Source organism: Acinonyx jubatus, chromosome B2 (genome assembly GCF_027475565.1).
Source record: "Acinonyx jubatus isolate Ajub_Pintada_27869175 chromosome B2, VMU_Ajub_asm_v1.0, whole genome shotgun sequence".
Classification (NCBI taxonomy): Eukaryota; Metazoa; Chordata; class Mammalia; order Carnivora; family Felidae; genus Acinonyx; species Acinonyx jubatus.
The window spans coordinates 3,814,744-3,829,280 of record NC_069385.1 but is presented as its reverse complement, the minus strand read 5'-3'; the positions used below and the strand labels follow the sequence as shown (position 1 = coordinate 3,829,280).

At 45.6% G+C, this 14,537-nt stretch overlaps 1 protein-coding gene across 7 annotated transcripts in view; it reads right to left on the bottom strand.

Moving 5' to 3' along the window:
* Positions 1 to 14,537, bottom strand: part of PDE10A (phosphodiesterase 10A) — a 608,599-nt gene that overhangs the window by 72,161 nt on the left and 521,901 nt on the right. For all 7 annotated transcript variants that reach the window (XM_053222003.1, XM_053222001.1, XM_053222000.1 and 4 more), the window contains 5 exons: positions 14,209 to 14,364; positions 12,600 to 12,650; positions 11,506 to 11,564; positions 9,402 to 9,453; positions 1,506 to 1,648 (listed from right to left, as the gene is read on the bottom strand). In XM_053222003.1, the coding sequence (XP_053077978.1) occupies positions 1,506 to 1,648; positions 9,402 to 9,453; positions 11,506 to 11,564; positions 12,600 to 12,650; positions 14,209 to 14,364 (461 nt within the window). The remainder of the gene's footprint in view (positions 1 to 1,505; positions 1,649 to 9,401; positions 9,454 to 11,505; positions 11,565 to 12,599; positions 12,651 to 14,208; positions 14,365 to 14,537) is intronic.

Below are 14,537 nucleotides of genomic sequence, written 5' to 3'. Positions count from 1 at the left end.
TCAAAAGCTGGAAAATACTTTTCCTAATATTACATTTTCGACATTATAGGAAATCACTGTTCCTGAAATAAAGCTCAACTTTAAGGCTGTTCCCTAGGGGAAAAAATAAAAGGAAAGTCGACACAAAAGAGAATGAACTTTCTTAAGAGAGCAAAAAATGAACCCAACATTGCATAGAGAGCAAGCTTGTTTCGTCCTGGTTTTCTTGCGCTTCGAGCAAGACGAACAGAACAAATTAGGCGGCTGTAGGAAAAGAGTGTTAGAACCATTTCATGATTTATGCCTGATTTTCCTGCTTGGCTGCCTCTGTCAGCGGAGGCCCTGGCAAGGCAGGCGCTCACATACACGGCTGGCATCAGCTGGCCACTGGAGCGAGCGCGGCCGGCACATTCCCCTCACTGTCTCTCCCAGGCCCGTCCACGCAAACTTCGAGTGACCGTCTCCAAAAGGACATCGATACCAGCACCGTTAAGGGACACTGAGCCTTCGGCAAGAGAACTCTCTTTACCTAAATGACTACGTGCAGACTGACTTACTGAGGGGCTAAAAAGCAAATACACCAGAAATAAAACAAGTAAAAATAACAAATCTAAACAGTGCCACGACTTCGGACTGCGAATCCGTGAGTGTGGAATGCAGGGCCCGGCACAGAAGGGGAAGTGCTCAGGGGCAGTGGCAGCGGCGAGGCCTGGCTCGGGGCCACACGCATGTTTCTGGCACCTGATCCGCTCTCTTACATGACAGACCAAAGAAGAGCGGAACTTAGTTCGTGAGGAATTGTGTTTTCCTACGGCGTTTGCAACCACCAGAGCGCCTTACGCTCTTGCGTGGAAAAACAGTTGCACGAGACGTATAAGCAAAGGAACGCAAGGACGATCGATCTCTGGGCGTCCGTGACGGTGCTCCCCGCAGCGGCTCAGACTGTGCGACCTGTGGCAGGCACGCCTTACAGCCAGACCCCATTCCGTCCATTTAAGCGACGGCAGCTGCCACTTAAGGAACGAAGAAGGCTGTAGTTTCCAGATGCAGCGGGCGTGTGCTATCTGACTGACCACACCAGCTGTTCGGTTACGGACTCGTGTGCTTAAGTCATTCAGTCTATCAGGTCCATTTCCGCTACGGTCTGGACGCTGAGACCGCCGTCGGCTGGGAAGGGGCGGGGGCGATACCCCGCCGCTCCTACACAGAGGACCTGCAGACTCCAGGTGGGATGTTCCTTTACCTACCTGGGAGCACTAGTAAGTTTTTCCAACATGATTTCCAAAAGGACCGCCTCCGGAAGACGGCATTTCCAGGAGTGACGCTAAAGCTTCCTAGGCGCGGTTTCGCTGGCACTGCAATGTCATTCCCAGAAGTACTACCTTCAGGAGGCGGGTCCTGGTGGGAATGATATCACAGTATGACAAGTACTGTCAGCATACCTGTGAACAGGCACAGAAAGGTGGGTAACGGAACACCTGCACAGCCGCACTCGCAGTATAGGGACATTCTACTTCTAGCTGTACCTGATTTCTTTGGTCTTCTTGAAGACAGGTTTTCCTTCCTTTTCCTCTCCGATATCAAAAAGGTCTGAATATAACTCCTTGTTCTTATGGTCTACCTGGAAAAGTGCACAACGGTCGGCATTCACCAGATTTTTTGCATATATCTAAAGACAAACGATAAAGCAAGAGTGAGCCGACGAGAAATTCAGAGTTTAAAGGCAAACGTTATCAGACATAAATCTAAATGTCAGCTGACCTATACTCCGCCTGGGCAGCAAATGAGCGCGGTAACTAAACAAATACGAGCATATAAGCACTCTGCTAATGTGCTGACACCGGCTGGCACCGATATGGACAAACAAACAGCCGCGGGGTATGCACGTCGTGCTGTTGCCGACACCGCACGGGTCTCGAAGGGGCTGGAACGCAGTTACCGGCCCCGCCCCCTCAGAGCCCTTCCCTCACGCGGGTCCCTCTTCCAGAACCTCTGGGCTTACCCTTGTGCCCCCCGGGTGAGCCATTCTGCCGGGCTGGTATTTGCGACACGTCGGTCGTGAACAAAATACGACACGTAATCTCTCGTGAGGTTCGTCTTCACGTTTGTTGCCCCTACTTGCTGCACTAACGATCCTGTGTAATTATTACTAAGCGTTTCCCGGGTGCCCACACGTTTACACACTCCGGATGCCTTGATTCACTTAATCCTCACGGTGATAACATTAAGTCAGGGAGCGTTTTCATCTCCACTTTACGTGTGAGGACAACCGGGGCAGGAGGTCACTCCTCATCCACTCTCCCGCGGCTAGTAAATGGCAGACCGCGTGTTTGAACTCGTGCTACCTATTTTCACGGTCCGGCTCTTGCAACAAAAACACGCTTTGCCATTTCTAACTGGAACACTCTGTTCACTTTGTCATTCACTTGTTCATCAGTCTCTTTCCGCAGTTACTTCTTTAACGCTAACATATCCCACTGACCCTGCCGGGCCGGGACTACGGTTGGAGAATTCCGGCCACCGCAGACCCCAGATTGTAGACATGAGATTTTTTCCTCGGAGAAAAAGAGCTGATTCTTGGAGGAAAACAGCCATCCCAAAAGTCTGTGCAAGAGGGACATGGGCCACCTTGTGGCCACCGGAAAATATATAATCTCATGTGAAATTACTTTATTGATTCAATGAAAAGAAGTCAGCATGGGTTAGATACACTGGTTCATCTCATATCATATACTTGTCTTTATAGATTGTACTCATTCCCTGAGTTCAGGCTGTGCCAGGGACTGATTTTACTGCATATTAAGATTATGAGAACTTGACAGTTTGTCTCTTTCCATTAGCCTGTGAGTTCTGGGACAGCAGAAGCTGCTTCTTTCTCCCACAGTCTTGCAAATGCCCAGCACAAGGCCTAGAGTAGAGGTCAGCTAACTAAGTCCATCAGCCAAAGCCAGGCCATTGCCTGTTTTTATAAATAAAATTTTATTGGGAAAGGATTACGTTCATTCCTTTACGCAATGTTTAAGGCTGCTACAATAGCAGAGCTCAGTGTCTGCAATAGCGTTTGGCCCATGGAGCGTAAAACTTTACCAGAAAGGTTTGCCAACCCTTAGGTTAAAACACATAAGCCTTCCGTAACCCAAGAAGTCTCAATAAATATTGGAGGAAGGATGAACGACATCAAGTTAGGGAGACAGTAATGGGACTGTGTTTTGGCAAATGGAAGAATCGCCCATTTATTCTGCAAACTCATGGTATCTTGAACTTTTAAATAATAATAATGGTCCTGAACTATTAGTGATTACATTATGAAAAGCAAAATTTGCATCCCTACTGACTAGGTCATGTTAAATGCTTAATACTTTGGCACATACTTATGTTAATAATTATAAAAATCTAAACAGAACGGCCAATTTTCTAGAAAAGTGAGTTGACAAGTAATTGAAAAATCTGAGCAGAAACAGAATAATAGGGCTCCTGGGTGGCTCAGTCAGTTAAGAATCTGACTCTTGGTTTCGGCTCAGGTCATGATCTCACAGTTCATGAGACTGAGGCCGGTGTCGGGCTCTGAGGGGACAGTGCGGAGCCTGCTTGGGATTCTCTCTCTCCCTCTCTCTCTCTGCCCCTCTATTTATTTCTCTCAAAGTAAATAAACATTAAAAAAAAAGAAGAAACAGAATAATACAGACAATTGAAAAATTGTCAAAGTATTATCTCCATAAAAGGCATCAGGCCCAAATGATTTCAAATATGAATCACTTAAGAATCTTCAACAAATAAATTTCCACCCTATGTTCAGAAAGAACACAAGTTTTTCAGTTATTTTCGAAGCTCTGCTATGCCACTGATACTGAAAATTAACAAAGACACTATAAAAAAGCAAATCACAGACCAATTTACCTTGGAACCCAGAGAAAACTCATAAATAAAAATTTCAGTAAATCAGACTTAGGAATTAACGTATTATAATATTTAAAAACTATTCAGAACTGTTCAGTATCATAAACTCTAACATTTCATAATAGCAATAAAACAAAGGAAGAGATGATACAATGATCTTCATGTCGCCAAAAATGCACGTGAAGCAATTCAGCCATCCTTCACGATAAAAACTTTGGTCAAGTGAAACCGAAGACTGGATCCACACGCACATGTGCGTATGTGTACGTCTATACCCATATCCTAAGGCCCTACAATGTCTGGCTTTGACAACCGACGGGGCCACACCCGGTGGACCCAAAGCGCTATGGGAACCTGGGACACTTGCCTTAAAGGGTTCACACACAGACTCACTTGCCTCAGGGACCAGCGCACAAGCAGCAGTTGGAGAAGCTCCTAGAATGTACCTGAAGGAGATTCATTTGCTAATTTTAAAGTGTCTGCCAGATGGGCAGGAGCCCTGGGGGACACAAAAGCACTGGTGCCTTTTCTGCACTCCCCCTGTACCTTAACGGCGCTGATGGGTGCACCCCAGAGGCCGTGAAAGCCGGTGGGTGCACCCCAGCCCAGTGCTGCCCGTCAGCCTCACTACCGCTGGTGGGTGTATGCAGTCCACACAGGGGGTCCTCCTTGATCACCTGGCTCTGGTGGCCGGGGCGGGGGTGGGGGGCTTGCATCATCGGGGCCTACAGGACTGTGACAATCCAGGCTACCCCTCGCCCCATCCCCCCTAGGGCACGACACCGACAACAGACTGAAACACACCCCTCCTTCCTGTGAAAAAGGCCTGTGGACTTGTCACGGAGCTTCGACCTGAGGAGCCGTCGCAGGCTTGCCCACCTGGAGACCCCAGAGGAGCATCAGGGGTGGTTGGTCGAGGACACCATCTTCGTGCCCTCCTCGGCCCTGTCACAGCTCGCCAGTACCTCTCAGAAAGGAGCTCGTACGCTCGTCTGGAGCCCCAAGTTTTACAAATGTCCCCCAGTTCAGCCGCCCTGGAGGCCAGCTCCACAGCTGAGGCCCACGTACGGTCGTACGTACATCTGCATCCTCTAAAAGCTGCTGCCTGACATTCTCCTTCTCATCAGCCAGGAACGAGGCACTGACACATCCTTCCGCGTGTAGCACTGTTAGGTCTTAGCACACCCTTCACGAGGGGGCCTAACAAGAATACATCCGGCTGCTGAGATGACCGCAAAGGTGTGAAAGACCATCAGGCGCCAGGGGAAGCTGAACGATGAGGCCTGCACAAGGTGCCCCTGCAAGGCCGGGGGGAGACAGCTGTCTCACCTCGTACAGAGAAACAACACAGAGACGGGCGCCTGGGGTGGGGGGCTCTGTGGGTTGAGCATCCGACTTCGGCTCAGCTCATGGTCTCACGGCCTGTGAGTCTGAGCCCCGCATGGGGCTCTGTGTTGACAGCTCGGAGCCTGGAGCCTGCTTCGGATTCTGTGTCTCCCTCTCTCTCTGCCCCTCCCCCGCTCACGCTCTGTCTCTCTCTTTCTCTCTCTCTCAAAAATAAATAAACATTTTTAAAAAAGAAAACAAACACAGAGAGTTGAGCAAAATGAAGAAAATAGAGAATATGTTCCAAACAAAGGAACAAGATAAAGCATCAGAAAAAGAAACTAATGAAATGGAGATCGGTAACTTAGATAGAACTCAAGAATGGTCATAAAGACGCTTGCCCAACACGGGGAAGAGACCGACACAGTGAGAACAGACAACACACTCAATGATGAAAAGCTGAGAGCTTTTCCTCTAAGATCAGGAATAAGACAAGGATGCCACTCTCACCGTTTTTGTTCAACAGAGTATTAGCAGTTCTAGCCAGAATAGTGACGTAAGAGAAAGAAAAGGCATCCACATTCGATAAAAAGAAGTAAAACTGACATTTTATAGAGAGAAAACCCTAAAGACTCCGCGGGCACGCACACACACACACACACACAAAACCTTTTAGAACTAATGAACAACTTCAGTAAAATTGCAGGGTATGAAATGAACATACAGAAATCTGCTGCATTTCTATATACTAACCAACTATTACAAACAGATATTAAGAAAATAATCCCATTTACAACTGCATCAAAAGAATAAAATACCGAGGAACAAATTTCATCAAGGAAAGGAGAGACCTGTATGCTGGAAATTGTAAGACACTGATGAAAAAAGTTGAAGACACAAATAATTGGAAAGATACTCCATGCTCATGGATTGGAGGGACTAATATTGTTAAGATGACTGTATTATCCGAAACATCTACAGATGCAATGTAATCCCTATCAAAATCCCAATGGAATTTTTCACAGAACTAGAACAGAGAATCCTAACATTCCACACACAATACTGCAAATGGCCAGAGCAATCTTGAGAAAGAACCAATCTGGAAGTATCACGGTCCCTGGTTTCAAACGATATGACAAAGCTATGATAATCAAAACAGTATGGTTCTGGCATAAAAACAAAATAGAGAGGCCACACAGATGGTCAATTTGTGACAAAGAAGGCAAGAATATAAATGGGGAAAGGGTCTCCTCTTCCATAAGGGTTGCCAGGAAAACTAGACAGCCAGGATGCAAAGGAATGAAACTGGTCTAGTATTTTGTAACACATGAAAAACGAACTCACAATGGATTAGAGACTTGAATGGGAGACCTGGAACCATAAAATTACGAGAACAAAAATATAGGCAGTAAGTCCTTTGACCCTGGTCTTGGCAATGTTTTTTTTTTTTTTTCTGGTTTGTTTTTTGTTCCTTTCTGTTGTTTTTGGATCTGATTCCAAAAGCAACGGCAACAAAAGGAAAAGTAAGTGGGAATACACAAACAAGAAATCTTTCGCACAGCAAAGGAAACCATCAACAAAATGAAGAGGAAATCTATTGAATGGGAGAAAATACTTACAAATCATATATCCAGTAAGGGATGAATATGCAAAATATATAAAAAATGCATACCACTAAACAGCAAAACACAACAATCCAATTAATAAACGGGCAGAGGACTTGAACAGATATTTTTCCAAAAAAGACATCGGATGGTCAACAGGTATGTGAAAAAGATGCTTAATTAACCTCATGAATCGTCACGAAAATGCAAACCAAAACCTCTATGACGTATTACCTAAAACTCTTGAAATCAAGTCAGAAGCTCAACTGACTGAGCCGCCCAGGTGCCCGAATTATGCCTCATTTAAAAAAAACATACAATTTGCGGTAGTGGGTGATTCATTTAGTTGAGCGTCCAACTCTTGATTTCACTTCAGGTCACGATCACACGGTTCACGAGATAGAGCCCCAGGCTGACAGCACAGAGTCTGCTCGAGTTTCTCTCTCTCCCCTTCCTCACCTGTGCACAGGTATCTCTCAAAATATATAAATAAACATTAAAAAAAACCCCACAATTAGGTAACAGAAAGAAGAGAGTGCATATATCTGATAAGGCAAATTTTACTGTTCAGTGTGCTATTGAATATGTCGGAAAATCAAGAAAATCAACTGAAAAACAATCACAGGTTGTGAGAAAGGCTTCTTCTGTTTTAAGATCAGTGATTCTGAACATAACGTTCACATTTTCATTCTCCCCAAAGAGAGGCTTTCAGTTTGAACTGGTACTCTTATGTGCTGAAATCAGAAATCCTAGACCTGTCTTGGGAACATTTATGAACTCCAAACATCAGAAGGTCATTCTAAAAGCCACCTGCCTCTCTCATTCATGCCCACATGTGTGCGCGTGCACACACACTCACACACACACACACACACACACACACACACACACACAGCTTTACTCGTAAGTGGAAAGCAACTTCTTGATAACAAGAGTGGATTTAAGATCCAGTGAAAACAAGGCACACTGTTGGATGGAAGCAGGGAGAGTAACAAATTTTCCTCAGGGTGTAAGCTCCCATATCTCATCGTTAGGTATGTTGGTTGTAGGACCCCAGCAGATACTATGCAACTACTTAAGGACTTTTCCTCGTATTCCTAATTTGCTAGGAGTTTGCATCTACTGGGTGTTGAGTATTATAAAGTTTTTGTAATCCATTCTTAAAATAATGTAATTTTTCTCCCTTTACTCAATTAGAATCGGGAACTACGTTAATTTATTACTTAACGTCGAACTGCTCTTGCATTCCTGGGGTGAATGCTTCTTAGCTGTCACCTTTCCTCCTGGGTTTGCTGTTTACCACTGATTTCGGATGTTTGCGTCTATATTCTGCTCAGTGGCTTTCCTTTTTTTCTACCGGTGGGGAATATGAGCGTTAGGTCAAAAAGTCAAGGAGCAGCCAGTGTCGGTGAGAACGTGGAGAAGCCGGAACCCGGGTGCACTGCTCACGGGAACAGAACCTGGTGCAACTGCACGGAAAACAGCCTAGCAGCTCCTCCGGAAGTGAAACACACAATCCCCGCGCGCCCCGGCAGTGCCACTCCCTAAGTACGGAACGACTGAAAACACGTATTCAAGCGAAGAAAGCTATACAGATGTTCAAAGCAGTACTTTTCCCATCAGCCAAAATGTGGCAACAATCCAAACGTTTACCAGCTGACGATGGGCAAAGAACGTGCACGTCTATCCACATAACAGAGTATTATTCAGGCACAGAAATGAGTGAAGTGCTGATGTTTGCTACAGCACGGGAGGACTTGAACACAGCACGCTAAGGGAAAAAAGCCAGGCACAAAACCCACATATTACATGATCTCTTTTATGGGAGATGTCTAGAACAGGTAAATCCACAGAAAAAGAATTAGGTTAGCGGTTGCTTAGGATGGGGGCGGGGGTGGGCAGGAAGGAGAATGGGGGCCTCAATAGATGATGGCTAAAATGACACGGAGTGTCTTTTTTAAGTAATGAAAATGTTCTAAATCGACTGGTGATGGCTTCACGTATCTTTGAATATGCTAAAAACCACTGAACTGACCTCTCGAAACGGATGAATAGTGTGGTATGTGAATTACATCTCAACAAAAACGGTCTTAAAAAAGATAAATAATACAAGAACCAGTCAACAAGTATTTTCCCTAGTCAAGCTATGTTGATGCATATATTTATATTTCTATATTCTTAATATTTTTCACTTCATAGAAGTCTACTTCCTGTGGCTTTCAGCTCCAAGTGCCCACTAGTCTTCCAGAAGAGAGGAACACGTAAGACTAAAACTAAACAGAACGAACCTCAAGTGGTTGGGAATCCCCAGTATGGTCGATATGCACAAGGTCTTTTGGAGAATATAAGAAGGCACCGAATGTTTTTCAAAGTTTAGCTCGCCACTAAATAATGAAAAGCTCAGACATTTTCCCAAAAGTTACTCAAACCCCCTCACAATGAACAAAAGTCACAAAGAAATCAAACCAACACCTGTAGATCACTAAGTGCCGTCTTTCCATCATGATTTTAAGACAGCTTATGCCTCTAATAATGCATTAAAATGTTCCCCCATATATTAGGACATGAATCATTTTCAAACAAAAACCAACCTACCATTATGTGTTCAAGTAGAGAGTCTATTGCGACTATGTTATCAAAATATGTCCTGAAAAAAAAGGAACAGAAAACTGGTAATTACTCTAAATAGGAACACAGAACATCTTAAACTTTGCATACATTTCCCAGTTTTGTCTACGTTTAAGTAAAAAACGTAAAGATACGTGTTGTGTGATTTTTGTCCTTTTGTGGAAACAACCAATAACAAGTTACTTTAGAGATAAATGAAACCTTATCGGTAACTTTGGTATGGAGTATCTAATTTCGAAGAGTATTTTATTGGTAAGTACCTATTTTGAGAGCAAGTCTGTAGCATTTAAGTAAAACTATGAAGGGATAAAATTGCTCACCATTTTTAATATTTTCATGAATAACTCTGATCTGAAATAAAAATGTTCAAATTTGCTTAATCTCATTAATACAGTTAAAATGTAAATTAGCACTGAAAACCTGGAAAGTTAAAACACAGTTGCACTGTACCGAGAAAGCCATGTAGCTCATCGGAGAAGAAACATCAGAATACAAGAAATAATGACGACCTGATCATTTTACACGAGTAACTTGCGTTCATTATTACAAACAGCAGGTAAATACTTAGGAGATACGTGGCAGCTACATTAAAATGTCAACCTGATAAACGAGGAATGAGTAGGCATGTATTCTAGGGGATATTTCAATATAGGATCTACTGGTTCCTGGGAACTCAGCAAGGGACTCAGAATTGAGATAACTGAATAGTGATAAACAATGCCTTTCGCTTAAAAGACAAATTACCCAGCTTGGAGCCACTGAGACGCTGGTAATGTAACGTACCACAAGCAAGGGGGGAAGGTCCAGTGGGTTTCCCCGAGGGAAGAGATTTACAGGGATCGAATCGGGCTGTGGAAGCCTTGCAAGGTGTTCAACTACACTAGCAAAGGAAGGCGAGTGGCTTCCCTTCCTGTGCGCTTGGGTGGTCAAGTCATGTGTCCCAGAAGTACTGTTTGATTCTGTCTCGGGGACACAGGGGCCTGGCGATCAAAGGAAAGCACCCTCATTCCCACGCTTCTCTAATTGCGCATTTCAAAACACCACGTAACACAAAGCAGCACCTTCAGACTAATGAGTGCTGGGGTTCCCAACAGTCCTTGACGAGGAAGGTGTTAAGGTGCCACCAAAGTGGCCCGTGAGGGAGAACGCGGTCCCGGCCGCTGCCGGGGGCCGTGGAACAGCGGGTACCTTATTCCTCCAATAACTTGCCAGAGGACGTGGCCCTGAAGTGACCACCTCCTGGGCCATTATTTCAGATTTCGGCCATTCAGCAGATGGCTCAGATCTACAGACAACCCCGCGGGGAGCAGGGGAACCAATATGAACCGACACTGTGGTGAACGTCTCTACCTGCTTCCGCCCCCACCCAAGGAAGCTTTTCCAGGGCAAACTTCAGGGAAATGGAACATTTTCTCTAAGGTGGTATTTGAGCTCCCATACATGGGAAAATTAAAATGATAGTAATATTGCCGATACGGGGGCGCTTGGGTGGCTCAGTCGGCGAAGCGCCCGACTCTCGGTTTCGGCTCAGGTCGTGATCTCATGGTTCGTGAGTTCCAGCCCCACGTTGGCTCTGTGCTAACAGCGTGGAGCCTGCTTGGGATTCTCTGTCTCTCCTTCTCTCTCTTTCTCTGCCCCTCCCTGCTCACTTTCTCTCTCAAAACAAATAAATAAACTTAAAAAAGATATTGCTCATCTGGTTTAATTTACTGACATTTTCAGAAAATGCCAGAGAGGGTTTTTGGAAAATAATAAACTAGAACATTTCCTCTTCTACTGCTCTCGGCTTTCTCCTGCAAAAACAGAAATACTTAGTACCTTTAACATGCGCTAGTGAGTCTGATTAGAAGATATGCACCAAATTGCAAATAAGTATTATCGCATATACGTCTGCAATCCTTCCCTTGTAAAGTGACCACGGATGCGAACGTAACTTCACGGTCCGGGACGGGAACCTTTCTTACCAGACTACCGACTGCAGAATACACAGTACCTATTGCCGTCGGAGCCTGCACTGAGGGTAAACCCCTGATCCGGAAGAACTACGTCACCCCTAGAAACCAACACTTACTTGGATACGTCAAGTAGGAAGTCATTCAATTCGGTCTGCTTGGCAAGGCCTCTGCACACCTGCCAAAGAGAATGATGACTATTAATTGTAAGAGAGCTCCCCTTACGAAAAGGAACAATTCCAGAATACTATTTTCCCTCACTGTATTTTGAAAGACGTGACGCGATCACTTTTTATAACATAGTAATACTATCAATGGCAAGTTGAGACTTGAGATACTTCAATCCCAAGTATCTATGGAAGGCTTACGTGTGCTAAGCTCTGTTTTATGCACTTTATTATCTCACTTAATCAGCACAGAACACCACGGACTAGGGATTTGCTTTCCTCATTGAAGCAAGAAATCGTGCAGAACCACGCTCCCGCTCCAGAGTCACTGAGGGACGGGGCCAGCATTCAGACCCAGGCGATCAACCTCCACGGTTGCTCTTTAAAACTACTTCCCACTTTACACGACTGACACGTGGGCACGCATCCCACTTATACGCGAGACGGTCAGGTCCGAGAGGTCCTTGCTCCCCACGCTATCACTCTGTAACTGTGTGCTTTTTCTCCTCCTATCCCACAATCTGAGTTTGCTGAAACAGATTTTTCCGCAACAAAGAGAGGTGGAAGGTACGAGGGCAGAATTGTTTTGCTGCTGTGTCCCCAAATTCTGAGGTTGAGTTACTGGGAGACTCAACAAAGCCTGTGGTCTTTCCAATTAGAGCGTATTTTCAAGAGAAGCCAGTATCTGAAATTGGACACGAAAGTTTCCATATACCATTTAGTTCAGAGGATGCCTTAATTTAGGAAATGGGACTCATGATAATATCAATGCTACTGCCAGCAGGAGGCCGTCAGTGGAAAGCAAATACTGTGACAGAGCCCACACCATTTACTGTATAAACGATTTATAGTTATACATAAATACACGGCAGTAATTGCAAGATATTAAAGGCAGGGAGTAAGTAAATATAAGTGAGTAGACACAAGAGTTGAGAAATAACAAAACACCTAATATCCAAAAATGACACACTAGGGTCACTTAGTAAGCCCCCCCCCCCCACCAGGTGGGGCACCGGAGCCCCCGGGAAAACACCCCCGGGACACACCTGCACCTGATGGATGGCTACTGAAGCCCAGGCAAGATTTGCTGTCGCGACCTACAAAAAAAGGGATGACACGCGTTTTGATTAGTCACATGCAGAGACCCCAACACAGCGCCTCCAGCATAACCGCGTATGAGTAATTTCCCGAGCCCACTGAGTATCTGAACATTTTGCCAAACGCAGAGTATTGACTATGTAGAAGGTTTCTCTTTCGTATTTCCTGCTCCTTTATAATGGAGCCTAACGCTCTCTCGATCCTCTTAATTTGAGATAAAAAAAGCAAGACAAAGGCCCGAGAGAGCTAGCCTCTGATGATTTTCGCAGAAAACGATTACTTTCCAGTTGAACAAAAACACTATTAAAATGGCCTCGGTGACTAGCATCAAACGATGAAGTATTTGCAACCTCCTGCTGACAAGTTCTCAAATTCCTGGCCCTGCCGCTTCTTTTACTGTTTGTTCGCTTCCCCAACATTTGCTGGGTGCTTAGTAGGTCCCGGGCACGCCTCTAGATGCCGGGGACCCGGCCTCCAGCAGCGACACCGCAACAGCTCACGGCGGACCGTGGGAGAGAGGAAGACGAGGAGGAGAGTCAGTGAGGTGCATGGCGCGCCAGCTGCTGACAAGGGGCCAGAGAGAAAAGGAGGCCCCAGCGGGAGAGGAAATGCTGGGGGAGCCGCCCGAGTCCACATGCAGTGCTCAGGGAAGGCCTCATCCGCGAGAGGGCAGCACGTGGGGACAACTCCTGAGGGGGGCGGCTGGGTCGGGACAACGAGGACACGCACAGCCCAGGCCGAGGGACAGCACGTGCGCGGGCTCCGAGCCGGAGCGGGTCAGCCTTGCTCGAGGGTCCAGCGTGGCTGGGGGAGGGGGGAGCCGGAGGTGGGGGTCATCCCGGTAAGTGGACAAGGCCCCTGAGGGACGGGCGCATATGCACCCTGGGAGTGACACACACATCCCGGCAGTAACTGGTTTTAGGGTTAATGAGCCAATTGTGATCCAGGGAATACTTCACGGAGCCCACTGGTTTCCAAACGTATTTGGTGCTGGAGCCTCTACTCAGGATACGCTCTAGGGAGAGGTCGTTTTTAAGAAAACTTTATAAAGACAACCAGAAAGTGAAAATTCTACAAAGGCATCCTGCTACTTTATTTAGTTCATAATACGGCACACTTCAATTTGTCTTGTTAGAGTGGATTCCTACTAAAATAAATTATTGGATTTCTTTTTTTATTAACGTGTAGGTATTATTTTTGAGAAAGAAAGAGAGACTGCCCATGCGTACGACCTTGACTGGGGGAGGGGCAGAGAGCGAGGGGGACAGAGGATCCCAAGCAGGCTCTGAGCTGTCAGCACAGAGCCCAAAGGCGGGGCTCGAGCTCACGAACGATGAGATCGTGACCTGGGCCGAAGCTGGACACTTAGCCCACTGAGCCACCCAGGTGCCCCTAGATTACTATACGTCTAATCGAATCAGTTTTCCCTCTAAATAAGTACAGAAGAAAAAGTTTTTAAAAACCATCAAAACGTTGTTAAGCAATGTGTGGTTTGCGCTATTCACTCATCCATTAACTGAACAATATTAATGAGTAGCCTCAGCGGGCTAGCCTCACCTCCTGATGACTCATACAGAAGGCTTCTTTGCCCCAGTGCCGATACAGCTCAAGGATGCCAATCAAATCACCGATTGCAGTGACAATCGGTAAACAAAGAACAGACTGTATACGAGTCCCAGACTCCAGGCCAGTACCTCTTGGAAATCGTTCGTCCTGAAAAATAAAGGGAGAAAAGATACAAATTCAGTTTCAGTAAGAGATGGAATGGTTATGTTATGATTCTTATTTGTCAGAAATCGCCTAATACTTGCAATAAAACACAGCTAGTCTCTTTAAAAGGAAAACCAAATGACAATGGACACTATAAACTGTATTATCTTAGGGGG